The 27532-nt window shown below is 47.4% G+C and overlaps 1 protein-coding gene across 3 annotated transcripts in view; it reads right to left on the reverse strand.

Moving 5' to 3' along the window:
* Positions 1 to 27532, reverse strand: part of INPP5D (inositol polyphosphate-5-phosphatase D) — an 80138-nt gene that overhangs the window by 12188 nt on the left and 40418 nt on the right. For all 3 annotated transcript variants that reach the window (XM_077825908.1, XM_077825907.1, XM_077825906.1), the window contains 16 exons: positions 26348 to 26498; positions 21010 to 21181; positions 19450 to 19590; positions 14078 to 14165; positions 13209 to 13289; positions 12950 to 13021; positions 12506 to 12629; positions 10594 to 10700; positions 9764 to 9866; positions 8705 to 8901; positions 7747 to 7864; positions 6744 to 6840; positions 3962 to 4100; positions 3167 to 3275; positions 2899 to 2987; positions 2546 to 2627 (listed from right to left, as the gene is read on the reverse strand). In XM_077825908.1, coding sequence (XP_077682034.1) covers positions 2546 to 2627; positions 2899 to 2987; positions 3167 to 3275; positions 3962 to 4100; positions 6744 to 6840; positions 7747 to 7864; positions 8705 to 8901; positions 9764 to 9866; positions 10594 to 10700; positions 12506 to 12629; positions 12950 to 13021; positions 13209 to 13289; positions 14078 to 14165; positions 19450 to 19590; positions 21010 to 21181; positions 26348 to 26498 — 1870 coding nt within the window. The remainder of the gene's footprint in view (positions 1 to 2545; positions 2628 to 2898; positions 2988 to 3166; positions 3276 to 3961; positions 4101 to 6743; positions 6841 to 7746; positions 7865 to 8704; positions 8902 to 9763; positions 9867 to 10593; positions 10701 to 12505; positions 12630 to 12949; positions 13022 to 13208; positions 13290 to 14077; positions 14166 to 19449; positions 19591 to 21009; positions 21182 to 26347; positions 26499 to 27532) is intronic.

A 27532-nucleotide genomic window follows, 5' to 3' on the forward strand; every position in this document is an offset into this window, starting at 1 on the left:
TCTTGGAAGCCCATCAGCCCTACTGTTAGCATCAACTGAGGGAGGAATTCAAGAGTGATGTAAGGAACTCCCCTGCACTGGTGCGGGGGATGCTGGAGTTGAGTCTACTGAGTGGAAATACAACATGCTGGCAGCAGACACAAGATTGGGCTGACTAGTTTTTAATGACTTTTGAGAGACTCATGAAAGGTGCCAGATTGATAGCACTGGAAAGTGAACTCCTCTGCTGTCCACAGGACAGCCACAGCACGAGCAGAGGCAACGCAGGCTTCCCCACAAGCTAGTGGGTCAGATTCTCAGCTGCTGCAAATCACCATCATTCCACTAACTTCACTGGAGCAAGGCTGATTTCCCGAGGGGAGGATCTGGCCCTCTGTATTTTAGCCAGGCTCTGGAAGCCCCACCTGTAGAGAAGAAAGGTAGTTCGGTCTCCAAGACCATTCAGTGGGTAGATTGCTGGGACTGCCAGTTGGGATGGGATTTACTCTGAAGTAGGTGCCCATCAAAGAATTGAATCAAGACAATCAACACATTTCACACTGCATTCTGTCCGGGTGGGCTTCTTTGCTGCAAACCAGCCCACTCAGACAATGCCCATAACGGTCTGGCATCAACAAGTATGGGGATCCTGCTGGTACCAGTGCTGAAAACCCTGCCAAGAGATTAAGGGTGTAGACTGGGATAAAATACAACATGGTTTCACAAGAGGTAGATTGTGCCAGACCAACCTGATCTCTTTCTTTGAGAAGATAACTGATTTTCCAGACAAAGAAAAGGTAATAGAACTAACCTACCTGGATTCAGTAAAGCATTTGATATAGTTCCACATGGGAAATTATTAGTTAAATTGGAGAAGATGGGGATTAATATGAGAATTCAAAGTTGGGGAAGGAACTGGTTAAAGGGAGGACTACAATGGGTCATGCTGAAAGATGAACTGTCAGGCTGGAGGGAAATTACTAGCCTTGGAACCAATCTTATTTAACATTTTCATTAATGACTATGGCAGAAAAAGTGGGAGTGTGCTAATAAAATCTGCAGATGACACAAAGATGGGAGGTATTGCCAATATTAAGGAGAGCTGCAATATCATACAAGATTTAGACGACCTTGAAAACTGGAGTAATAGAAATGTGATGAAATTTAATAGTGCAAAGCGCAAGGTCATGCACTTAGGGACTAAAAACATGAATTTTGCTATAAGCTGGGAATGTATCAGCTGGGAGCAAAAGAGGAGGAGAAAGACCTAGGTGTATTGATTGATGACAGGATGGTTATGAGTAACCAATGTGAAGTGGCTATGAAAAAGGCTAATGCAATCCTAGGATGCATCAGGCGAGGTATTTCCAGTAGAGACAGGGAAGGGTCAGGACCATTATACAAGGCCCTAGTGAGACCTCACCTGGAATACTGTGTGCAATTCTGGTCTCTCATGTTTAAGAAAGATGAATTCAAACTGGAACAAGTGCAGAGAAGGGCTACTAGCATGATAAGAGGAATGGAGACCCTACCTTATGAGAGGAGACTTAAGGAGTGTGGCTTGTTTAGCCTAACAAAACAAAGGCTGAGGATAGATATGATTACTCTCTATAAATACATCCAAGGGACAAACACCAGGGAAGGAGAGGAGTTATTTAAGTTAAGGGCCAATGTTGGCCCAAGAACAAATGGATATAAATTGGCCATCAATGAGTGTAGGCTTGGAATTAGATGAAGGTTTCTAACTACCAGAGGAGTGAAGTTCTGGATCAGCCTTCCAAGGGGAGTGGTGGGATCAAAAAAACCTAACTTGTTTTAAAACTGAGCTTGATAAATTTATTGAGGGGATGGTATGGGAGGTTGCCTACAATAGCACATACCCATTTGGAACTGGTAGTAGTAAACATCTCCAACTGCTGGAAATGGGACATTAGAGGGGAGAGCTCTGAGTTACTACAGAGAATTCTTTCCCAGGTGTCTGGCTGATGGGTCTCACCCACAAGTTCATGGTCTAACTGATCCCCATATTTGGGGTCAGGAAGGAATTTCCCCTAGGTCAGATTGGCAGAGACCCTGAGGGTTTTTCACCTTCCTCTGCAGTATGGGGCATGGGTCATTTGCTGGTTTGAACTACGGTAAATGCTGGATTCTCTGTAACTTGAAGTCTTTATTGCAGGAGTGGGTGGGTGAGGTTCTGTGGCCTGCAATGGACCGGAGGTCAGACTAGATGATCATGATGGTCTCTTCTGGCCTTAAAGTCTATGAGCTAGATGGTGTCATAACAAACCGTACAGTGTGGCCATAAACTGGAAAAGAGACTAAAACCAAGGAAGGAGCATTTGTGCTGTAGCCATCTCAACTGTATTCTGCATATAAATGTATAACAGACTTCATTTTCCAGCTGTATACTGTGATAATCGAAGAGACGTAACTCCAAATTGCATGGTTTATCATGTCTCTTCTGTGCTGAGAACCTGGCAGTGCAAGGAGATCCTACAGATGCCCCTGTGAATCATTTCTGTTTCAGACCAATTGCTTTGCTATCTACAATCTGTTATCTACCCACCATAGGATTGACACACCACGTGCACCATGGGGTATGATTTCCAAAGCACTCGATCACACCAGGACGGCAAATTGAATTTCATCTGCAAACCAAAGGAGAACTGAGGTCAAGAAGAAGGGAAAGGACAAGTTCTTCTTAAGAAGAGGAGAGAGGTCACTTGCCAAAGAGCTGTGTGCTTGTTCCAAATTATTGTTGTCCATTATTTGGCTCCTTTCAAAACAATATAAATTTTAATCCTAATTTGTGCAGGAAGTGGAGAGCGATTTTTAGGTCACTTTTCTCTCTGGATGCTATTTTCCCTACACTAGCATATATTTTTGAATGGAGAGGATTATATTTTAGTTACCACCTACCCCTGTTGCTTTCTGCTTGGTGTATGCATACTTCTCCCGGGTATTTCTTTCGAAACGGTAAGTTGGAGCAAAAGTGATCTCTTCTTCCTCTGGAACAGAGAGACAGCTGGTTATTGTTCTGACTTTAGGAAAGCTCTAGGCCAGGTAAGAAGCTCAATACTCCCCCATCTCATCCTTGTAACATTGCTCTGGCAGAAAGAGTCTTTGATTGGCCACAGAAACATTAGGAGAAGGGTAGAGTTAGGAGTAGAAGAGTTCAGAAACTTACCAAATTGCAGAAACACCTTTTGATCCTTTTTCTCCATTAGAAGCTGGTCAAAACCCAGCAACTCTGGATACTGCTGCTGTTTGATCTTTTGGATAATATTCTCTGCTTCCTGGAAACAAGGAAATGTCAGAGTTGCAGAAATGCACTCCACCTTCTTACAAACACTCCCTTGCTAGTGAGCAGGCTATAACATGGGACATTTGTCCATCAAACGACCAACAAACAAAATATGAATGTATACCTGACCACCCGATTCCCATCAGCACCAGACATTCCTACAGTATCACCAAGTCTCGTGCCCATCAAGGATCTACCAAAGTTTTTATAAGGCTTGCCTGTTTTCTAAGTATCTGAACACCTGTTCTGACTAGGTCTGGGCCATTATAGAACAAATTGAGGGGCATAATGAATGAGCAGAAGGGTGTTCTGGTCATGGCATTCTCTCTTGTTGGCAGCAGGGTTGGTGCTGTTTTAGGAATGGTTATCATTGGAGAGAACTGGAGAATGACGTTATGCCAGCTGGCATCATTAGTAGGCCAATGGCTCATTAATCTCTGGAGAGGGGATATGGTGACAACTTCAGCTGTCTCCCAGTGTCTCTCTAATGTCTTTTTGCAAGGGGCCGTTAGTTTTGGGCCCTTTCTCCCACCCTTTCCCAGCTCTCACTCTCTTTTCCATGTTCCTCTAGATCAGAAGTTGACAACATCTTTAACACAATTAAAGGCACCGTCTGCCACTTCAGGAATTCTTGTCTCTGCTTTTCTGAATAGAAAGGAATCAAGAGGGGCTGCTAACCGTTGTAGGCAGTTCCACGCGGTAGTTCAAGTCTCCCAGCCAGAAGATATGAGTAAAGCGGTGAGTGATGTTAAATGGACTCAGTTTCTTATCTCCCAGTGTCAGGAAGCGCAGAATGTTCATGTAGTTCTGGTTTCGCCTAACAAAACAAGAGAAGACTGCCTGTCATACTCTGTGGCCATTGGGTTCCTCAGTGCTAGGGGCTGACAGAGACTGCTGCTTTAGCATGCTGGAGCCAGTTAGACTCAAAATACAGGAAAGATCAGGTTTTTAGCCATCGTTCTTTAGACAACCCCACACTTCCACTTCACATAGACCCTGGTGACAGCTACGTAGCCCCTGAATGCTCAGGGATGCCCCGGTCAGGGAATTTGGGCACTGGCAACGGAAGAAGTTGTCAGTAATTAGTGCATTATCACTGCACCTTCCTTGGGAAAGGGAAACAAACTATAAAAAGAAACCAGGACTGTGCTGCTTCAGCAATCAGAGACCCATCGCCAGGTGAGGGAGAATGCCCCGGCGCAGGCACTGCACCGGCAACCTCAGCAAGTCCTGGAGTAGGGGCAGGAGTGGACTTCATGCCATATGCGGCTATGGTGATTCTCAGGCGCTGCACGGTAGCCTGCTGGGGGAGGCACAATCATTTAGAGCAGCTCCTGACTGCTCCGTTTTGTGCTGGAGGCTGTTTCTGTTTCCAGAGAAGCCTAAAATCAAAGGGGTGCAAAAGCTAGTCGAATGCCACTCTTGATCCCTCCGCAAGGCTGTGCGTTTCTGTGCTGTGCTTCCTGGCGGCCCGATACAGAATCTTACCCATCATTTTTAAACAAGACAAGAAATAAGAAGGTGCTTGGCTAGATTCTGGCAGCCACTCCAGACACTTGGAAATTTCCTTAATGGCAAGTGAAGCCCTGGCTGGCAGAGTTCCTGAACAGCAATTCTATGCCACCCCCTTGCTCGACCTAGACCTGATGCAGGGCATGTTCCCAGGAGAGCGGCAGCATGACCAGCACATCTCTTCATCCCAGCTACCCTTAGCTGCCCAAATGGCTTCTTCAGGCTTCTCCAATTTACTCCAGGGACGGACAGGCCCCAGGGCTACAAAGCCACAGTCCCTTGGCTGTTGCGCGGCATACTGCTTGCCCAGACCGAAGGCTCCATTTCTCTTTGTTGATAATGTAACAAGTTGGGGAATGGGATTACCTACCAGAGACACATTTCTCTGCTCCACACTCGACCCCGTTGGGGCATCCTCTCCCACTGTTCCTTGTGACGTCCCTCAGCCTGGGAGTACTGGCCCATGATGATACCATTAGCGTACCTCCACTCTTCACCCTCCCGGCCCTCTCTCAGTGTACCTCGGCCCACAAAGGAGACAGTGCCTCCTGCTGGTACTAGGGAAATATTTTCACTCTCCACATTGTGCTTGTGCAGAAAAACCTCCCAATTTCTCTCTAGACAGTGCAAATCATCAAGCTGTTTCCACGACATACAGTGGCAGCTCCTCAGGCTAGGCCAAGTGGGCCATGCCTACACTGCTTTGGGTAAAATATGTGGGATATCTCTCCACAGCTCTGAGAACATCTTTCTATTTCCTCTGCCCACTTGCAGATGCCAGCTGCTTCCACTTCTGGTAAAGTCGGGTTTACTGACCAAATGATAATGCACTGACCAGTGTTCCCTCTAATTTTTCCCATCCACGTGTGGAATGAATTCTGTTATTGCACCAATATGTGATACATCACCTCCATATTGGTGCACATAACAAAATTCATGTGGCGGGATGGGGCCAAGGGGTTTGGAGTGTGGGAGGGAACTCATGGCTGGGGCAAAGGGTTGGGGTGTGGGAGGGTGAGGGCCACCCGCTTGGGGTGTGGGATCTGGGGTGCAGGTGGGGATGAGGAGTTTGGGGTGCAGTGGTGCTCCCCGGGACTACGGTGTGGAAAGAGAACTCCCTCCAGCTCTCTCTCCCTGCAGTGGCACCTGGGCTGGGGGGGAAAGGCACCTCTCCCACAGCTGTGGCAGGTCAGGGCCGGCTGGGTTGGGGCCAGGGGAGGAGTGCCTGTCCCCGGCCATGGCAAGTTCAGATCAGGGCCAGGGGAGGGGGCGCCTGTCCCCCAGCTGCGGCAGGTTTGGGGCCGGGCTGGGTTGGGACTGGGGGCTGCAGCAGGTCCAGGGCTTGGGGAGAGGCATCTCTCCATGCCACAGCCCTGAGCGCCTGTGCGGTGCTTAATAAGCAGCTGCGTGGCCACGCAGCTTAGAGGGAACTTAGGCACTGACTGGGATACTCAGCAGCTTCTAGTCTGGTGAGCCAAAGCCGCATTCACAGTGAACATATAATAGATTTTAAGGCCAGAAGGGACCCTGGTGATCATTTAATCTGACCTCCTCCATAGCACAGGCCAGAGAACATCACCCAGCAATTCCTAACATAAGAACAGCCAGACTGGATCAGACCAATAGTCCATCTAGCCCAGTACCCTGTTTCTGACAGTGGTTGGTGCCATGTGCTCCAGAGGGAATGAACAGAACAGGGCAATTAGTGAGTGATCCATCCCCTGTTGTGCAGTCCCATTTTCTGGCAGTCAGAGGTTTAGGGACACCCAGAGCATGGGGCTGCATCCATGACCAATTTGGCTAATAGCCACACATGGACCTATCCTCCATGAACTTATCTCATTCTTTTTTGAGCCAGTTATACTTTCACAACATCCCCTGGAAATGAGTTCCACAGGTTGACCGTGGACATCAACACCTGCACTTGAAAGACAATGACATATTTCACCTGTGTTTCTTTTCACTTCCTGAAGTCAAATGGCTGTTAACAAACCCTAAGGAGGTTCCATTAAACATGAATGATACTCCCACAGCTCCTTTATTGCCTGGGAAAAACAAGAGGCAAAAAACATCAAGAAATCAATCCACCTCCAGGCTGAGCAGTAGAAAGATAATAAAGAACATGACACTTCTGAAGTGAAATGGGGGATGGGGGAGAGGGAGAGGGAGAGGCAGACTTAATCAGTGCAGGAAGAATTATCATGTATAGAAAAATGTTCAGGGAAAGTTTTTCGGAAGAAGGCAAAATAAATAAATTTTAAGAAAGCTAATTTAATTTCCATCTGCAACCCGGAAAGGGGAATCCCTCCCACTCAGGCTGAAGTCTTTACTGGGGAAATTTATGAGCCCAGGATTGAGTAGAAAGACAATTTTCCCCTCCCACCACCCACCCCCAGGTAAAGTGGTGTCCATGTTGGTGGAGGCAAGTCTATCTAAGCAGGGCTAGGATTCACAGCGCCAACTCCATGGGTGCTCCATGGGTGCTCCAGAAAAAAATTAGCGGGTGCTTAGCACCCACTGGCAGCCAAGCTCCCTCCCCCAGTGCCTCTCGCCCACCAGCAGCCCTACTGATCAAGTCCTCCCCCACCCCCAGCCCCTTCTGCTTCCTGCGATCAGCTGTTCCACAGCGTACAGAAGGCCCTGGGAGGGAGGGAGGGAGGGGGAGGAGCAGGGATGGGGCACACAGAGGCAGGGAAGAGGCAGGGGGTGGGAAGAGGAGGGGGTGGGACTTGGAGGAAGGGGTGGAGTGGGGGTGGGGCCTTGGACAGAGCTGGGGGTTGAGAGGACGTCAGGGTGCCTATGCTGGGATTCATATATGCCTGGTTGGGGAAGATCAGGGTTACTTCAGCATGACGCAGAGTAACCTTTCTGAGAGAGAACTGTTCATTTCAAGAGTCCCCGTGGGCACAGAGTGGATGACGCTCTGATTAGATTTGCTTCTGTCTCCTTACCCAGCGTGTTTGCGATTCCTGTCTTCACGTTGTCTGTGCAGATGTGACTTATCCGGTTCTCATGTTCTGGCTTGGCCAGAACGACAATCCTGATGTTCCAGAGTGTATGGATTGCTATCTGTCAGGGGATGGGAAACTGATGGTTATATCATGGCACAGAGACACCAGACACATCTGGTGTGTCCAAGGCTTTCCCAACCTACTTGGACTCACTGACTGAGATTTTTCTTTGAACGATGGACCCATGTTCTTAGATTGTGTGGGTGGGGAGAACATGCGCAATTCCAAGCATGCAGATATGCTCACATTAATCCCTAGATCACCTTGGTTACACAAAAGACAACTTTATTTGTTCACAGGCAAATTCCAAGAGCCACTTAGGGGCCCCATACACAGTGACCTTTCAGATATGATTAAAACTGTTCCTCACCCTCACTGAAACTCAGGAGTGGTCGAACTTGCTTCTAACACAGTTTAGTCAGTCCTAAACTTTATTATAACCTGGAATAAAAAGTGCCAGAGCTCACAGAGAGAGAGAGAATGAGGGCAGAGCAGTCTCGAAAGATACGCCAATAATTTTAAAATGTTCTCCTCTTAAGAGGGACATTCCCATGGCAGTGGCCTAATTGCAAGTAAGTGTGCTACTGTGGGGGAGGGGGTGAATCCAAGGCCAAGATCCATCCTTCATGCCCCAGCTGGAAGGCACTGGGAGCACTGGGGCTGGCTCTGGGCTCAGACTCGGTGTAGGGCATTGCTGGGAGCAGTCCATCTAGCTGATTCAAGAGTAATGGAGTCCATAGACATGTTCAGTCCCCTCTCTGTCAGCAGGATGGTCCCAGCAATGTGGCGCTTCGAGAGTAGGGAGGCGTGGGCCTGGGGCTGGTTATTCCTGTGTCTCTCCTAGCTGCTAGGGGAGTGTGCTATCCTCACTTTGCTCTGAGCTGACATGATTCCTCACCACTTTAAAGCTGATACTGGTGATTTCCTGCAAGGATTGTCTTAGAACTTCCAGCCATTCCTTCTCCCCTTGGGGGTCCTCCTGGGTGCCAATGACATAAATGTCATGGGGGATGTAGTCAGCGGAGTCATCCCGTGTCTTTCCCTGCCCCTTGGAGAGAAACCAGGATGTGATCTTCTTTGGGGGAGGAGCAGCACCTTTAGCAGCAAATCCAAAACCACAGTGAATCAAAACACTTGCAGTCAAAACCTCAAGGCTATACACAGCACATGAATAAAAAGGCACACAAACCCACAGAGCTATGCACACATCCAGGGGGAGACAATGGACTTTATGCCCAAATGACGTACTATGGGCCAGGTCCTGCTTTGTGCCTGGCAGAGGGGACGCTATAGGGGATGGAGTTGGTGCTATGCCTCCTCATTCCTGGGGAAAAGGGGGCATTGGCAGGAGCATCTCTGTACTCTGACAATTCCCATCTGTTGGAGCTGCCCATGGAAGCCACTGGCAGCCAGCTCTCACTGGCTATTCGGCTCGAGGCTGGGACATTCCAAAGACAGCCCTGAGTTCATTGTGGCTGCAGCTGAGGATCAGGGTCTGTGAGATTAATGGCATTAACCTATCAGCTCACATCCATCAGAACAAACGTACATTCCCCAAATGGGAAAAACAGATTCATTTTGGGTTCCCCAGACAAAAGAGCCCTGCTATTAAATTCTCTTTTCAATCCCAAGATGGGTGGTTTCTCCTAATCAGATGCAGAAATAGCTGGAGTGCAGTGACTGGACACTCCCCTTTTCCCCTGACCATGGTCACATTGGCATTATGGCCCCTTTACGCTGGAGCAATGCACAGGGGCCAAGGTGCATGCGAAAACCTGGCCTAGAGACTCAATTTCTCTCCTGTCCTAGTGGAACACAGTCCCTGTGAGCAAGTCCCTTACTGAGTGAATAGGAAATGTGGAGTCCAAAAGTCCCCACGTTGAAGCAGGCCAATGTCAAGGTCGAGATAAGTGTCTGGAGGAATGTATGAAGGACTAGATGAGAAGGCAGCACATACCCATGTTCCAGGTCCCAATGAAGATGGTGATCATGTCAGGCTCTGGTTGCTCAGAGTGTTTATTCTTCATCTGCTGCAGAAGCTGGCAGAACCCTTCTCTTTTCTACACCCAGAGGAACAGAGAGACAGCTAATGAGATGGCTGTCTCGTTAGCCAGAATCTCAGCTTCTTCTGAAAGAAGAACTAATTGAATAGGGAAGTGCCCAGAATATCTAAAGGGCAGATCAGCCTTCTCTCTACTAGTCTGCAGGGAGGTTGCTTTGTTTATGGTACCTTCTCAGGAGAAAAGGTGTGTTGTTAGTATGTGTTAACTAGAGTGTTCTAAAAGCCTAGTGGAGACAAGGCAGTGTACTACTCTGACACGTGTTAAACTGGTCAGGTTAAAGACTGGCACATGGTAAAGGCAGTGTGCTTTGTCTGCACTGGAGTTTCCAAACACGGAAGCTAGCATGTGTTACATCACACCCTGATATCCTAGTCGAGACAAGCGGGATTCAAGGCTGGTGAACGATTCTGGTGTAACTGCTCCACGGTTGACTCCTGCCTTTGCCAGCCATTGAGCAGCCAATGAATGGCGCAGTCCTAATCTGCCTCCTTCCCTTTCCCAGACCCTCATTGATATAGCAGGGGTTATTATTATACTGTTGCTGAACACGTCCTCCATTCTCTCCTGCATTCTCTGGATGCTCTCACATTATATGATCAATCTCATTTATGCAGAGCAGATTAAAATCCTATAAATGCCCTGGTTAGTCCTCTGCCGAGGCTCACTGCCCTCAGGCCCATCCTGGTGCTCCTGGGATAAAGTGAGGAAAGATGTTGTCGTGTACCTTAGAGTCAGCGAAAACATATTCTTTCCGCTGCGTTTTCTCTCTTTCAGTCTCCAGTACTATCACCAGTTTGTTAGGGAACTTCTGGGACTTGATGAGCTGCAGGACTAAGCAGAGGTGGGCTATCAATTTCAGAAACCAGAGACCCAGAAACTGTATCTGCAGAAACCAGAGTCCCAGAGAAATCCTCCTCCGCTCACTAGAACTGGCTGCCGGAAGCAGCATGCTCCAAGAGATCACTCATTCTGAACTCTGAGGCTCTCTTTGCCCTGCATTGGGAGACCCCCGCTAAGCACACATTCCTGTCAATTCTGCCTCTGAAAAAGGGTGTTATACAGAGCCTGGAACCAAAAATATGACAAAGATGCTTGCAGTAGCTTCGGCACTGAGACCGACCGACAGTACTTCAGCTATAACAACTGTTCCTGATGTGCAGGGACTGCAATTGTTGCTAGGCCTCTATGGGACACACGGGGGAAGGAGGAGAGCTCCTTGTGCAGCAGCACCAGGGACAATCTGGTCCTTTAAGTCTGGCCATTTCTCAGCGTTTTGATTAGTTCTGTTTGGCTGGTCAGGGTAGTAGTCTCAGAGAGCTTTTGGAATGGATCAGCAGAAACAACATGCAGGTGCAGTCAGCAAGAGACTTTCCTCCAGGGATTACATTTATACCCTGAACAAGAGTCACAAATAGCTCCTCCTGCCTGGTGTTCAACCCAACCTCGTGCCCTTTCTGCATCCCAAGCAGACAATTTATACTCCTTCGTCTGAGCATCTGTGGAAGAGAAGGTGAAAGCCAATCTGATGGCGGAGATGGTTCGGTCCCATGTACATCAGCAGCTAAGCAATTCTGAACCCCAGCTGGGAAAAATCAGCTGTGGAGGTTTAGCTCAAAACTATGGTCAGCAACGGGTTGTTTTCCTCATGAGGATGGAGCCTGAGTTGATAGTTCTGCCTCTGCTAATCTCTGCAGTGTTTGGAGTTAGAGGCTAGAGGGGAATTAGAAAAATAGCTTTTCCCTAATAAAAATCTTTCACCAATTGTTTTAGCAGGGACCTAACCAGGGATAAAGAGAACCATTTTAAATAGGCCTTCACAGCAAACAAACAACTACCACCGCTCTCCCCTAATGATACTAACACCATGGCGACACTTCAGGTGCTATGGCATTGTGTAGGTTACAGCGACCAAAGAGGCTTTTCTGTCACTGTAGGAACTCTACCTTCCCGAGCAATAGCAGCTAGGTTAACAGAAGCATTCTTCTGCCAGCCTAGCTGCATCTACACCAGGGATTAGGTGGGTCTAGCTACAGCACTCTGGGGTATGGATTTTTCACACCCTGAGCGCCATAGCAATGTTGACCTAAATTGTGCAGACCAGGCCAAAGTAACAAACATGACAGCAGTACAAACAGCCACTGGCTGAGCACTGATCTTGAGAGCAAGAACACTAATGCCTTCTCAAGACCTCGCTTTTCCAAACAGACCCTTTTGTGGGTGCAGCGTACCTAGGAAAGAGATGGACTCACACCAGTTTTGGCCTAACATCTCTGAGATGTTTATATCTTTGCAGCTTACCTCCTTGATCCATACTAGGGCAGAAATTGGAAATACCTTTGATCAAGGGATGCTGTTTTCCTTTTAGACATGCTGCCATTGTCTTAACTTAACTGAAAGCCATGGGATTGTAAACTAACTCTCAGAAAGAGCCATTTACCACAGCATTGACTTCCTATTCACTGAAAACTGCCTTGGAGACAAGCGATCTAGGTTTACTGGTTGGAGTCGAACCAAACTCTCAGCATAACAGACTAATATACACATTGGACCAAACCTTGCTCCCACTGAAGTCAATGACAAAATTCCCACTGGAATCTAGAGGACTAACCCCTTATATGTGACTCAGGGCACCTTACTTTTCTTATGGTTATAAAACTTGTCTTCAGGACCATCCTTGGCTTTCTTGATAATCAATTTCCCCATCTCCACATCAACTTTGAGGTGTATTTTCTGGGAAATTCCTAGAGAATCTGCTTTCACCTATTGGAAAAGGGAGAGATTTTTCATAAGCCATTTCTCTAAACTTCAGTCAATTGTACGAGGAAAAGCAATACCTAAATCAATGCACAGAGAAACATCTGCATGGCCTGACCCACTTACATCACTCCGAACAGAGAGCTTTAAGACATGGCCCCTACTACAGTACCATAGAGCACCCAGGGACTCCAGGCACTGAGATATAACTGTATTATCTCTACTGTAGCAGAGCACAGTATCCAGAAACTTAAGACATCGAGACATTCCTACATGTCTTGTGTTCTTCTGTAATACAATAAGCATTGCTGACAAAGTCTATTTACCTCAAAGGTTACAGGAGGGATGAGAGAACGCCGATGTGTTGAATCAGGACCTTCAATCAACAGTGTTTTCACCTGTAAAATTTCATGCATATGGGTATCTATTTGGTGACTCTACACTTCACTTGAGGGGGATCAGAGAAGGAAGTAATAAAGGCATTGCAGGAGAATTCTTATTACAGAGATGGATTTCTCTGAGCATGAAAGGAGCATAAATAAAGCCAGAAGCAGATAGGAACACAAGATAGTTATAAATCTCTACCTTTTCTTCAGCCGAGGACAGCAAAGAGATCAGCTGATTGAGCTTCAACACAACATTGACTGGACTGGCTTCCCCAAGCAACTGGTAACAACAGCATTAAAAAAAGAAGAAGAAGAAGAAGAAAAAAAAGAGAGAGAATAATGAGTACCAGACCCAAAGAAGCTCAGAGTTCACACCACCTGCCAGAAACAGCTGTTAGCAGCAGTGTGTTTTACATCATCAAAGTTTAATCCATAACGTGAAGCGCAGCGGCACAGAATGTGACTGAACATGCAGGAAAGTTGGGCTGGTGGGAGGACAACCTTGCCAATCTGGTACATAGGTCAGAGGCTGGACATGCAGAGGAGTTGGATGGTTGATGATAGAAAGACAGATTTGTATTACTGGTCCATGGGTTGAACATGCAGATTGGACTTCTGGTTTTCTGGGCCGCGGGACGGAAGAGGTTGGACACAGGATTGAGGTGGTTTGATGGAAGGAGGGAAGCATTTGTCACAAAAAGACACTGACCATCCAGAGGAATTAAGCTGATGGAAGGAAAAATTTGCAATTCTGGGTCACAGGTTGATAGAGGTTGGAAGTAGGAACGACTGAGGCACTTTGCTGCATTCTCTCTTTGGGACAGGGGTATGGGAGAGGATGGAGAAGACTATGAGTTAGCTGAATCCGTGGTTAAATAACTCACTGTGTGCCCAGTGCACTGCAGCCAGAAACAGGCTAAAGAGAACAAAAGTGTTAACCAATCATCTAAATTCATGGTCATTGTTGTGTCCCAAGCTCAGAAAGTCCTCCCTCCCCCGCGTCTGTGCCTGACAGAAACTATCACTCCTCCGTGGCCACCTTTCCCTGCTTCTTCCAGTAGAACTTACTTGAGAACGTTGATGGATACCAGGGGGCAGCTGCTGGTCAAAAACCTTCTGGATGGACTCCAGGGAAGGGAGAGTCCGAGACGCCTCACTGAGAATACAAAGACATGTCAAAGGACAATGCAGGGTTTGTGTGGGGAACCTGGGGCAAGGTCACATGGGGCAATGAAAGAAGGATAAAGCACAAAACCAGTTAATGATGCATAGTCAGTACGGAGTCAATGTGGGTGTCTACACTGCATTAGGGGGATGAATGCAGCATGAGTAGACAGAGCCATGCGAGCTTTAAACTAGCTAGTGCACCTAAGAATAGCAGTGAAGAAGTAGTGGCACGGGCTTCAACATGAGTATATCCCTAAGCTGCCCAGCAAGCTCCGACAGCCCACGCTGAAGCCCTTGCTACCACACCTATGCTGCTATTCATAGACATGCCAGCTAATTAAAGCTAGTGTGGGTATGCCAATCTGAGCTGCATTCACACCTTTGATTGCAGTGTAGACATACCCAGTGAGGTCAGTGCCAACCCTGAAAGATCAGGACAGCGCAGCAGGGTTAGGATGGCAGCTAATGCATCAGCAACAGCTCATTTGAACAGAACTCCTTACAGCTCCGGAAGCTGGGACAGCACAGTGAAGGAGGAAATACAAAGATATATTTTTCAACAAATGCAATAAGGGGACAAGTGGAACTGTGGCTGTAAAATGAACCAGCCTTTAATTTTCTAAATTCAAATCAAGGGTAGGTTACAAATGAAATTAATTTAGTGAGCCCAGAGGATGCTTGTCCATCACAAAATCTTTGTATGAACTTGGCACAAATGACACTCTGCTAAAGACCAGACTTAGTACTGGCAGAGCAGCTAGGTCCTGCAGGCCAAGGTGGACATGGAGAACAATGCGGCATTGTGCCTAATTAGTAGCCAGTACTAACAAGTCCCCTCACTTTCATAGGTACGAATGCACCAGTTTCTCCATCTAGTTCTCTGGAAAAGGCGCTACAGTGAGCATACACCTGCGGTCTCTGAAAATCAAGCTACTTATTTAGGTGCCTAAATATGTATTCAATGGCCTAAGCCAGGCACCCACATTTGAAATTTCAGCCTAAGTGACTTGGCAAAGTCATGCAGGAAGTCTGTGGCAGAACTGGGAACCAAGTCCTCCTAGGTTCTCAGTTCTATGTCACAAAACTGTTCTGTTTTGAACCTTTTAAGTTATCCTGTCCCTAAAACTCCCACTAACATCAGCGGACTTTGGTTCAGGCTCTATCAGAAAAGAGGTAGTATTAGAAGCTCTGGGAGAAGTTCTACTAGACAAACCACCTGGAAACAATTACAATATATCTACTTTGAAGCAATGTGCAGCACAGACCATACAGTTCTGAACAACAGCAACCACAGAAAAACCCACTGCTTGGCCGTTTCTTATGTGAGAATGGCCCGCTCTGAGGCACTTTACCATAAAGTGCAGCTTAATGTAACACACAGGTCAGACTTGGGGAAGAATGCAGAAGGGTATTTACTGGCATTTGTGCTCAACCAAACCACAAAGTGGTTTGAATTGCATTCACACCTCTTTCTTTTTCTTCCTTTGAACTGCTGTGTGAGTAAAATTTTATTCATGCGAATCTTCACAGAAGTGTCACGAACACTTCTGTCCATCTATATTTGCATAAGTATTGGCGCCAGAAGTGTTTGAGCAGCCATCTTAAAAGCTTCTTGTGGGAGTCATGCAATCAGAGAGCAGAAATAACACCATGTTTAGGTGACCGATCAGGTAGGGAATGATGAAGTGATTGCCTGAAACAGTCAAGCTGAACAGCTCACCCATAACTCGCACTGTGAAATATGTCCACCCAAACCCTGTAAGGAATTCTAAATGAGGAACACCTCCCCATACATCTGCAGGAAGATCCGTGGCTGTGCTGGCACAAAGTTCCCCCTAAAGCTTTGCCCAGCCCCCTCTGAGGATACCCCCTGACTATGGGAATCTTTGGGAGAGGTTCAGCCACTGATCTTGCAGCCTCCGTGCTCCTGCCCATACCTCTGCTCCTGAGGCAGAGTACTTGGCCTGGGCATCTTTACAGCCTGGTGACCCTGGAGGCAAGTAGCAGCTGGTGCAGTTGAAAGCAACCTTCAGACTGCTCTAATTCATGCCAGGAACTGGCCCTTTGCTGAGCTGGCTAAGGAGTAGGGGAGGCAGGGGTGCAAAAGTTACTCTGCAGCCCTTCCCTGCTCCCCCTCAGCTGTGTGGAGTGCTCCTTAGCTGCAGCTCAGACGTTGGCCCTGCATTTCTTGATGGGTAACTCATGAACTGGAAAAGGACCTACGGTCACCAGTAAATTGGTCCCTTTGAACAGTTAGCCCAGTTCTGCCCATTACTAAGCTGTAAACAACCTTCTAACCCCCACCCCAAAGGAGGACATGCAGTTCCAGAAAACATCCCCTTTCCCTTGCTAACATTTGCAGTCACATCTTACCCACAGTCTGATGCCAGCACAGGCATATATCAGCTAGTGGACATCAAAGAAAAGCTCTCAACCTTTAAACTGAATGCAGTGTCACGTGGGTCTGACAACAGCTATCCCCGGGCTATGTGCAGTGTTGATGTAGCCATGTTGGTCTCAGGACATTAGCAAGACAAGGTGGGTGATGTGATATCTTTTACTGGACCAACTTCTTCTGGTGAAAGAGGCAAGCTTTTGAGCTGACACAGAGTTCTCCTTAAAGTCTTCAGGTCACCCAAAGAAGAGCTCTGTATCTGTGTCAAAAGCTTCTCTCTTTCACTAAGAGAAGCTGGTCCAGTAAAATATATCATCTCACCCATCTCTAAACGATGTGAGATTAGAGGGGGCTAGGGAGGGACATTATACAACTAAAGATGGGGCATTAGTGCCAATTGAGCCTGCGATTTGCAATTTTTCCCCTCCCCAAGGCTTTGTTAAAATAAAATCCAGTTATGAAAAAGAAAACACAGCTGCCTGAGAACAAGCTGCAGATTTCAGGCTGAATCCCACAATGCAGCTGGGAAAGAAGCTGAGGTGAATGAAGGCTAAAATTAGGTAATGTCACTGAATAAATTAAATTTCTGCATCTTGAAAGGGGGATTCAGCTAGAGAGGCTGCAAGCTACAGCAGAGATTAAGGGAGCTACATAAAGCAAGTAAGTGCCCAGGTATTTGAAAATTAGTAAATTATGGGAGAACGCTAGGTTCTATGGCTAGAATGCACACACTCCTGAGAAAATCTGATCTGCAGGAAAGCGGTTTATTAGAGAAAGCTGATTGATATGGAAGACAAAGAAGGAGAAATGGCCTCAAGTTATTAGGAGTTCACAGGATAATTGAGAAGGCAAATCCACTGAAATGAAATGATACCAAGATTATTGGTACAGATTTTGGCAGGAAATTGCAGGAGGGAGAAGAAATTGGATGGGATACATCAAATCAATTCCATTTTCAAATAGCACAACAGCTCCGTGGGCTGATTTTGAAAGTCTCTTATTACCTGAGCAACACAAACTGAGTGCCTGACTGGAATTTGATCCAAAGCCCATTGAAATCAGTGGGAGTTTTTCCACTGACTTCATTGGATTTTAGATCAGGTCCCCTCCATAAGAAAGAATCCTGCATTTCCATGTGGGAAATTGCATATGCAAATTGGGCAATTATATATATAATTAGACATCTCCATGTTGTGGGTGATTGCCCATGAAAAGAATTGCATTTGGTGCATCTCACCAATCGCACAGGTCTTTGAAAATCTGCCCAGTTAGACTAATTATATTAAGATGTCATTAATTCCCAGGATGACAACAGATTAGTCCATAAATATATACCACTAAACAAGGGGTGGAAGGTGGGGATAATTGTCTGTTGGTGCAACTCCACTGATGTCAATGGACTTTCACCAGTAGAGAATTTGGCCCGGTAATGTTTGAAGCGGGCACTAGATTTTCTGTGCCCTCTCACTACAAATGTTAAAGGGACACTGACAATTGGAAGAGCAGCTTTGATGCTTGAGAACATTTGATATCAGTAGGTTTTCTTTTTTAAGACTTTCTTATCCCCTTGAAGGGCGATGAGGGGTACAAAAACACACAGAGTACAGATAGCGATGAGTATAGCACAGAGTAGCGATGCATTCGAACTCCCTTCGGGGAAAAGCCAGCTTGGCCTTCATTGGAATAACAGCACAGCCCTATTTGAGGCAGTTTAGCAATGGAAAAGATTCAGTCCTGATTTTGCTGGCTGTGGGATCGCATTATTCAGGGTTTGCTAATAACAGAGCACATGAGGTCCGTGACTGTAGAGAACTGAAACCCAGCAGAGGGGCACAGAAAAGGAAGTGCTGGTTCTGCAGCATCATACCCCCCACTTCCCGACCTCCCTGGATCCCCTCCCTGGGGAGGGCTGGAGTCGGGCCAGAGAAGGGGAATGCACACTCAGCCAATCCTCATATGGTATAACTTGAGTAACTCCAGTCACTTCAACTGAGCCACACCGATTTACACCAGCTGGCCCATCCGCCTCCCCCCAGCTCTGTGCGAATTCTGTGGGAGCCTAGCTGCCAAGGAGCCAGTGTGGAAAAGGGTGCTGTGGGCCCCTGAGCCAGCGTGGAGGTACAGGACCTCTCTGTTGATGGTCAGGCATCCAGATGCTCTCCCTGGGATCTGAGGGCTGAGCCCCTTGTTTGTTTCAGAATAGGGAGGAAGCTTGAGGAGCAATCAGATCCTGACTGGTACTTGGGCTTTTGCTGGGTATAGGTCAGTCTGGGCTCTGGATAGAGAAGGGGTACTTGTAATGGAAACCATACTGGAGTAGGGGCCTGTTTCTCTGCTCACTCCACTTTGACAATGATTTCAATAAAATCATCCCAGGTTCTCCCTGCTGTAATTGAGAGGAGAGTCGGTGTTTGGAGAGAATAGTCATACAGCAATATGTGGGTTTTTTTATATACGACTTTTACTTGATGATTCTGGAGGTGCCATTTATATCTGTTCCTAAACTAATCCTATTCAGCTAATCCTTTAATGCATTTTGGCTTTGTTTCTTTCTAAACAAAGTATAAAATAAGTAATACTCTATTAACTGAAACCACCCCCAGGAAAAACTTACCTGCTATAGCTGTGTGTTTCAGGAAGATTTAATGTCCCAGGGCCAGAATCTCAGGTGGCATAAATCATCTGAACCTCACTGGAGCATGAGCATCTGGCTCCTGGCCTTTGACCCCATAGGCCATGAGACCATTGTCTTACTACCCGTTTTTAAGGATAAGCAGTTTTGCTGTGCTGGAAATATGGGTTCACAATTCAAATGGCACCTACCTTTGACAGTGTCATGACATTATATTGCCTTCTCTGAAAATTAGGCTCCAGTTACCTGAAGAGCCCTTTGCAGAGCACTGTGAGCAGTTTCTTCAGCTGGGGGAGACTGCTGGAGCCCATCTGCACCATCTCAAAGTCGCTGGTGATGTGAACTCGCAGATAATCCTGGATTAACTTTAGGTGTTCCTCAGAAACACTGTGAAAAAGACTGACGCAAGTAAGGAAACCAGCTGCCCCCCTACTGTCCCCAACCATCAGGAAGCTGAGTTTTGTCTGAAGCAGAAACCTCCACGGCTAAGACATACTCCTGTGTGGCTTGCCTTGTTCTTCAATGTCAATATTCCCTTCTAAGTGGTGGTGATGGGGGGAATGGAATTCTTAGACTTTGCCTGAGGATTCCCCACTGCAATAGGATGAATGCTGTCCTGGGGTGGGAGATAAGGAGTTGTAGTCGTGACTGAGAGGGAGCTATGGTGTGAGGGGAGTGATTAGTAGGTCTCCTGTAGGGTTGGTGTGTGGTGAAGAGGCTGGGGGCTGGCAGCCTGAGAGTGTTGGAGGAGCCAGGACTTTTGCTCTTGTCTCCATGGCTGACTTCTTCTTCGAAGCTTCTGCCTCAGACAAAGCCTGATTAGAATCTGAAAACAGAGGCTGGATGAGAGGCTCCAGTTGGGTCCTTAATGAGTGGGGATTGGCACCTCTACCCATGCTGAGGGATGAAGCAGTCAAAGTTTACTGGCTGTTTCATCCCTCAGCTAGTAAAGAAAGTTCTGACTGGCTGCTCTTTTCCAAGGAGGCAGATGGAACAGCGAAGGCAGCCAATCAAAATAGATATCTCCCAGCTTGCCACCTACCCAGTCAGCCCCCTGTCCTACCTCCCTGACAGAACACCAAATTAGCTTCCCTTTGCTGTAACTTGCTCCCCCAGCCCTGGCCCATAGACACATGTCCTGATTTTTAACACTGAGGATCTGGTCACCCTAGATGTAACCAGCTTCCTGTGATGCTTGAATGGGTGTCCAGATTCAACAGGCTATGGTGCGTGATGTATTCAGACAGCCACATACTTAGATGGGGCCAGACCCTCAGCTGGCATAAATCAGTGTAACTCCATTGCAACCAATGAAGACTTGCCAATTTGCACACTTTAAGGATCTGGCCCACAATCTCTATGGTTTAGGCACATGGTTACTATTCTAGCCTCTCCGATATTATCTTACCATACGTTAGGAAATCTCTTCATGGGGGAGGCCAGTACATTGTTTTATACTTCAGGAGAACATTTCTTCCATGCCAGAGCATGAGCGCTACCTTAAGGAGTAGCCACTGTATTACTTTAATGTCTAAGAGAGAATGGACCTGATTCTGACTTCCCTTTAATTGTGTAAATCAGGAGTGACTCCTCTGAAGCCCATGGAGTTACATGGGGTAAAATAAGTGTGAGATTAGACGCAGGCCCCACATCCCCTCTCCCACAATAGAGGGCACTGAAATAGCTGTGATATCAGTGACACCTTTCCCAAATGCAGCACCTTACCAACTCCCGTGAAGGCGTCGGTGTTGATTCTATTGCTCATCTATCTACATTTCTTGAGAGCAGTGAATGACCATAGCTCACCTGCTGGTGTCCTGGGACTGCAGCCGTTGAAGTAGTGTCTCAGAAAGGGACAGTTTGCTGACTTCTGCCACCTTGGAACTTTCATTCAGAGGAGACGCGTCTTTCGTCTCACTTGCCGGGAGTGCCACCAGGAAGGGTCGTGGGGGTAAAATGGGTGGGGTTGGTACAGGGTCTGACATGAAGGAAGGGAAACAAAATAATTTTGGCAACACACCTAGAGCACTTGCCTCCCATTCTGACCCACAATATCGTCTGCATCACAGTGGCAGTCAGTGCAAAATCAATCCAGATTAATTGGCCTGCAATCGCTGAACTGAAAAGATCTGAAATTCATCAGATCAGACCTTGCTATTGATAAGGGCCCAATCCTGTTCCCACTGAATTCAGTGGTGTGGTGTAGTGGGCTTAGTTGAGCGCTGTGAACCCAGAACGCATAAGCAATAATCCTGGGCTCTGGCACTGGCTTATTGACTAGATTTGGTCAAGTCACTTAACTTAAATTTCCTGATCATTATGAAGATTGATTAATATTTGTGCAGTTCTTTGAAAATGTGCACATGCTATATCATGGCTAGGTATTATTATTATTATTATAATGGGTCATCAGTGGAGTGGGACAGTGCCCAGGAGCTACATGGGAGAGGGAGATGTATAAGGGGCTACATCTCTGGAAATACGGACAGACACACGGATTTAACTTCCGTCCACCGTAAATGAAGCTACTTCAGGTTAAGTGGGTTTAGCAGCCTCCATCCTAGTTTCCATTTGTTCATAACAAAAAAGGGTCTGGGTGCCGACATGATGAGCAGCTTCTCCAGTCACAGAACTCCAGTATCTGAGTCCCTACATCTCCATGGCAGGCACAGTGCAAGAGAAGTGGGTTGGGGGGGAGTACAAATAGGCTGAGAACAGGCAGCTAAAATTAGTAAATATGTCCAGAGAAAGGCAGTAACAATGAATGCTGAGTGCAAATCAACCCCTTCCATTTAATGCAGTACGGTCACAGGGGCATTCAGTGCATTCATCCCAGCTGAAAACTCCCTCCACTCTCCAGTGTAGGCCCCCCCAAAAGCCACGCCATTCAATTCAACAGCACTCTGTCTCTTTGGTGGGAAGTGGCTATAGCTGCGTTTAACCCAATGATATTCACCCTTGTTAACAGTCTCCCCTCACTTTGTAATGCCCATAGTACTTGGCTGTGCTTAAAAATGAGAGAGTGATGCTTATTTTCCTGAAGAGCATGGTCAATAGCTCCTGTGCACATTGTGACTCACAGAGAGAAAGAAATAATAAGCACCAGCATGACTGATTGGTGCTGCAGTTAGATCAGGGCAGGCAAACTTTTTGGCCTGAGGGCTGCATCGGGTTTCTGAAATTGTATGGAGGGCCGGTTAAGGGAGGCTGTGCCTCCCCAAACAGCCAGGCGTGGCCCGGCCCCCGCCCCCATCTGACCCCTCCTGCTTCTTGCCCCTTGATGGCCCCCCCAGGACTCCTGCCCCTTCCACCCCCCCCCCCGTTCTCTGACAGCCCCCACGGGACGTCTGCCCCATTCAACCCCCCTATTCTCTGCCCTCTGACTGCCCCAACCCCTATCCACACCCCCAGCCCCTGACCACCTCCTGAACTCCCCTACCCTCTATCCAACCCCCACTGCTCACTGCCCCCTTACCGTGCTGCCTGGAGCACCGGTGGCTGGCAGCGTGGCTGCACCAGGACAGGAAGTCGTGCCACCCGGCTGGAGCCAGCCATGCATCGTGCAGCACAGAGCACCGGGTCAGGCCGGGCTCTGCAGCTACGCTGCCCCAGGAGCTTGCAGCCCCGCTGCCCAGAGCATTGCGCCAGCAGCACAGTGAGCTTAGGCTGCAGGGGAGGGGGGACAGCAGGGGAGGGGCCTAGGGCTAGTCTCCCCGGCCGGGAGCTCAGGGGCCAGGCAGAACGGTCCCATGGGCCGGATGTGGCCCGTGGGCCATAGTTTGCCCACCTCTGAGTTAGATCAATACCTCCATGCTTAGATTCCACAGGGATAGGAGACTTAACAACGAAACATATATGACAAAGACATCCTCTAGGCTTTCATCTGGCTCCAGAATGATGGTACCTAAGCGCCTTACAAAACTGAATTGTGGGTGTGACTGGCATTACACTAAAAGATCACATTTTCACTTCTCTTCCTCTAGCCCAGGAGTTCTCAAACTGGGGGTCGGGACCCCTCAGGGGGTCACGAGCTTTAAGCCTCCACCCCAAACCCTGCTTTGCCTCCACCATTTATAATGGTATTAAATATATTTTAAAGTATTTTTAATTTATAAGAGAGGTCACACTCAGAGGCTTGCTATGTGAAAGGGGTCACCAGTACAAAAGTTTGAGACCCACTGCTCTATCCAGAGGCAAGTAGAGTGGCAACAAGAACTTTTTTCAACTTCCTGCCCTTCTGTTTATTCTTCTTCCTGCAGCTCTCTCCCCCATTCTGAGAGCTGGGAGATTAACAGAGCTGGGCAGAAAATGAGAAAATAACTAACAGGTTTTCCAAAAAATGGTGTCAGTTTCTCATTGAAATGTCATTCTTGTCAATATTTTCCAGCCCTCACAAGATCAGTGAAATTGTGTGTGTGTGTGTGTGTGTGTGTGTGTGTGTGTGTGTGTGTGTGTGTGCGCGCGCGATGGGCAGGCTATGTCAAAGAGGTTTTACCCTGAAGATAATCAGGTTCATGGTCATGCCCAGCATTTCTACATAGACAGACAAAAGAGGAGAGAAAGAATGGTCCAGTGATTACAGCATTAGTCTGGGTCTCAGGCACCCTGGCTTCAAGTCCCTGCTATGGAGGCTGGGAGCCCTGGCTGCTCAGGAGCTGTGTGGGCAGGCTGGCAAGTCAGCCGACAGGTTTTCCATTGGAACCCTCTCTGGTTTCTGGTGGTATTTCATCAAAAGAACATAGTCCCATGGAATGTTTAGATTCTGAAGAATCAGCACATTCTAATAAAAATAATTGCTAGTCAAAATGTTTCTGATCAGCTCTGTATAGAACCCTTAACTCCACAGACAGCTACTAGGGTCCCAGCACCAGAAACCTCACTTTCATGTCTCTTTTGGGGGGGAGAACCCCATGAAGCAGTGCAGTATTCTCTCTCCTCTCCTCCAGGACTGCTCTTCACTTAGAGCACCTGGCCAAAACCAAAGCCCTCCCAAGGGACTGACCTTTGATGGCAAACTTCAAAGATTCAGGCTCAAACTGGCCTGCGAAGCCATGATCCTGTCCTAGTGGTATGGAACATGAATCTTCCAGACACAGCAGAAAGGGCAGCTAATGTGCCTCTGCACAAAATGTGGCTCATTCCCGGGGAGTGTGTAGAAGATGGGGGCAGCCAATATAATCCACTGCTTGATTCTGCTCTTAGTGCAGGACAGAATCATTTGCAGCAGCTGACAGAACAAACCAAAAATATGAATAAGAGTCACAGATATTCTATACCATAGACCTTCTGCCCCCAGCTCCAGGGAGCTGTACGTGGCACAATGGGGTAGGTGCAACAATCCCCCAGCCCTACAATGCTCGCAGAGGGTCTTGTATATGGACACAGTGCAATGTGTGCATGCAAAACAAGGCAGCTAGCAAAAATGTCCTGCACTGCTGCAGCTTGTAACAGTGCAACATTGTAGTATAGACACAGGTGGAGTCCATGATTTCCTTTCTGTCTTAAACCTGACAAACTGAGGTCAGCCATCCTCACGCTACCTGTTTCCCCATCCTCAGTCAGAAGGAAATCCAACAGCAGGCCCCTCGAACCATGTTACGCCAGAAAATCCACCACTGATACTGCAGGCCTGTGATGGAAATGCCAAATCAGGAGGTGTGTGCCAGGTCCAGACAGGACCTTCTCACCCAACTGTCTACGAGGTAGTAGTAAAGGAATCATCACTGTGGTATCAAAGTGCACCTGAACAAGCTCATAATTATTAGATATATTCTCCATAGCACAGAGCTATAAAGGGTATGTCTGCACAGCAGTGGCAGCCTAGGGTTAGTGGACTCAAGTGGGCTATGTGTTTTAGGGAACCCTGGGCTTGAGCATCTACACTTCATTTTAACCCTGGGTTAAGGATATTCTGACCCCTATTCGAACCTAGGGCTCTGTCATCCACACTGTACAGCACAGACCTGAGTCAGAGTAACCCGCTCTCAGAGTGCCAAGTGCACCCCCACCCCACCCCAAGTGTCGACACTCTAGTCGTACAAGTGTGGTGCACTATGGGAAAACTCTACTGCCTTCTTTCCTAACTGTGACATTGCTATAGATGGGACTCAGGTGCCCATAAGGACAGTGTGCACCAAAATCTGGCCATGCTCTTGTATCCAGGAAACAGCTTTCTTTGCAAAAAGCTTCTTTTGATCATTCTCCATTGCAAACCCTGCAGGCTCTCTGATAGTGTGCTTACAGACCTGTGTTTACCAGACAATGGCTTAACGCTGATCTGAGGTGTTGCCGTTTGCAAAGGGAGGAGTGGCTTCCATTTGCAATAGAGTGCAATAGACTGCACCACAGATTGTTGGCATAGAGAGGACTAAGGGATACCTCTGGAGGACTTCCAGGACCCAAGTCATGCTGGAGCCATGCACACTGGAAAGTAATAGGGCTCAGACCCTAGGTCTCAGCTTAACATGGGCTTGGACCCTCCAGCTCTGCAGGGCCCTGAGACCCTAGGTTCAAGCCCTAGGTTAACACAACTGGTGTGTGGATGCAAGAGGGGTTAGGCCTGAGCCCAGGTTCGAGCCTGGGCTTACATTGCTGTATAGCAGAGGTTCTCAAACTTCATTTCACTGCGACTATCTTCTGACAACAAAAATTACTACATGACCCCAGGAGCGGGGACCGAAGCCTGAACCCGCCTTAGCCCTGCTGTCTGGGGGAGGGGGGCAAAGGACAAGCAACACCACCCCAGGCAGGGGGGGACGACAAAGCCAAGGCCAAGGGCTTCAGTCCCAGGCTGAAGGGCTGTAACCTCAGCCCTGCTGCCCAGGGCTGACACCCTTCAACTTTGGCCCTGGGCCCCAGCAAGTCTAAGCCAGCCCTGGTGACCCCATTAAAAAGGGTAGTGACCACATTGGGGTCCTGACCCACAGTTTGAGAACCTCTGCTGTATAGACATACCCAAAGGGGCCTGATTTTCAGAGGCCCTGAGCACTCATACCTCCTAATGGAGTCAATAGGAGTCGCAGGCACATAGCACTGCTGAGAAACTCCAAGAAAGCTCCTGCCAGCACTCCCATCATCTCCAGCATACATCAAGTCTGTTTCACTCCAAGATCCGAACCATCCACCTTTCCGCTGGATTTCTTACCTGCATCCTCCTCTGGATCATCAGCTGCCTCCTCCTCTTCCCGTTGGACAGGATATTTCAGGTGCCATACCAGACCCATGTTCTCCTTCTTGTAAAACTCTATCAGTTCGTCCAAGTTGTCAAAGTACTTCACCGGAACGCCTTCCGATGCCTGAAACAACCCACAGAACACAGACATTGGCAAACATCACCGCAGATCATTCCTACCACAGAAATGTCGCTCCTCACTGGAGGCAAAGCAAAGAAAGAGAAAAAAAATCGGCTACTACTGTCCAGAGAAAAAAGAAAAGGAGTACTTGTGGCACCTTAGAGACTAACCAATTTATTTGAGCATGAGCTTTCGTGAGCTACAGCTCACTTCATCGGATGCATCCGATGAAGTGAGCTGTAGCTCACGAAAGCTCATGCTCAAATAAATTGGTTAGTCTCTAAGGTGCCACAAGTACTCCTTTTCTTTTTGCGAATACAGACTAACATGGCTGTTACTCTGAAACCTGTCCAGAGAAAGGCAGCCCAGCTTTCAGCATTTACCTGACCACAGGCTTCCGTGCAGAACAGCTCACACAGTATAAACACAAACAGATATGCACACATGCCCCAGCCAGCATCAGCAAAAACAGCAATCTCAAAGATTCGGTGAAGCCAAGTGGAAGAGATCCCACTTCTATAGCCATTTAATTTTAAAGTGTGTTTGGCTTCAGAGTGACAAAGATCTATAAAAGCAGAAGTATTGATAGGATCGATTCTCATACTTACTGAGAGCAAGGAGCACAAGCAACGTTTTATTTTGGTTGTATGTGGTAGGAATCTTCCCTCACTTTTGGATTGCAAGAGAAACACAATCAAATGCACCTATTAGTATCCCTTCCCGTATTCAAATAACTAGGCATAATTAGGCTCAAATAAATGGGCCAGCAAACCATTGAAATTTTAAAAGTTTTAAGATCAAAATGTTGACACTTGAGTGTCTCGAGTTAGTTTTCTAAGTCTATATTTAGGAATTTAAAACAAGTTCAGAGGTGAATCAACCACAACCTTGGGCTTGTCAGCTGGGACTCCAAAAGGATTATCCATGTTTTTAAAAAGTCTGACTTTATTTGGAAAGAAATGTTAAAATGTTCAAGTCTCACAAAGATGAAGGTGATTTCAAGTTCTGACTGATGCCTGTGAGATACTACAGTGGTG

Source organism: Eretmochelys imbricata, chromosome 9 (genome assembly GCF_965152235.1).
Source record: "Eretmochelys imbricata isolate rEreImb1 chromosome 9, rEreImb1.hap1, whole genome shotgun sequence".
In the NCBI taxonomy this organism is placed as follows: domain Eukaryota; kingdom Metazoa; phylum Chordata; order Testudines; family Cheloniidae; genus Eretmochelys; species Eretmochelys imbricata.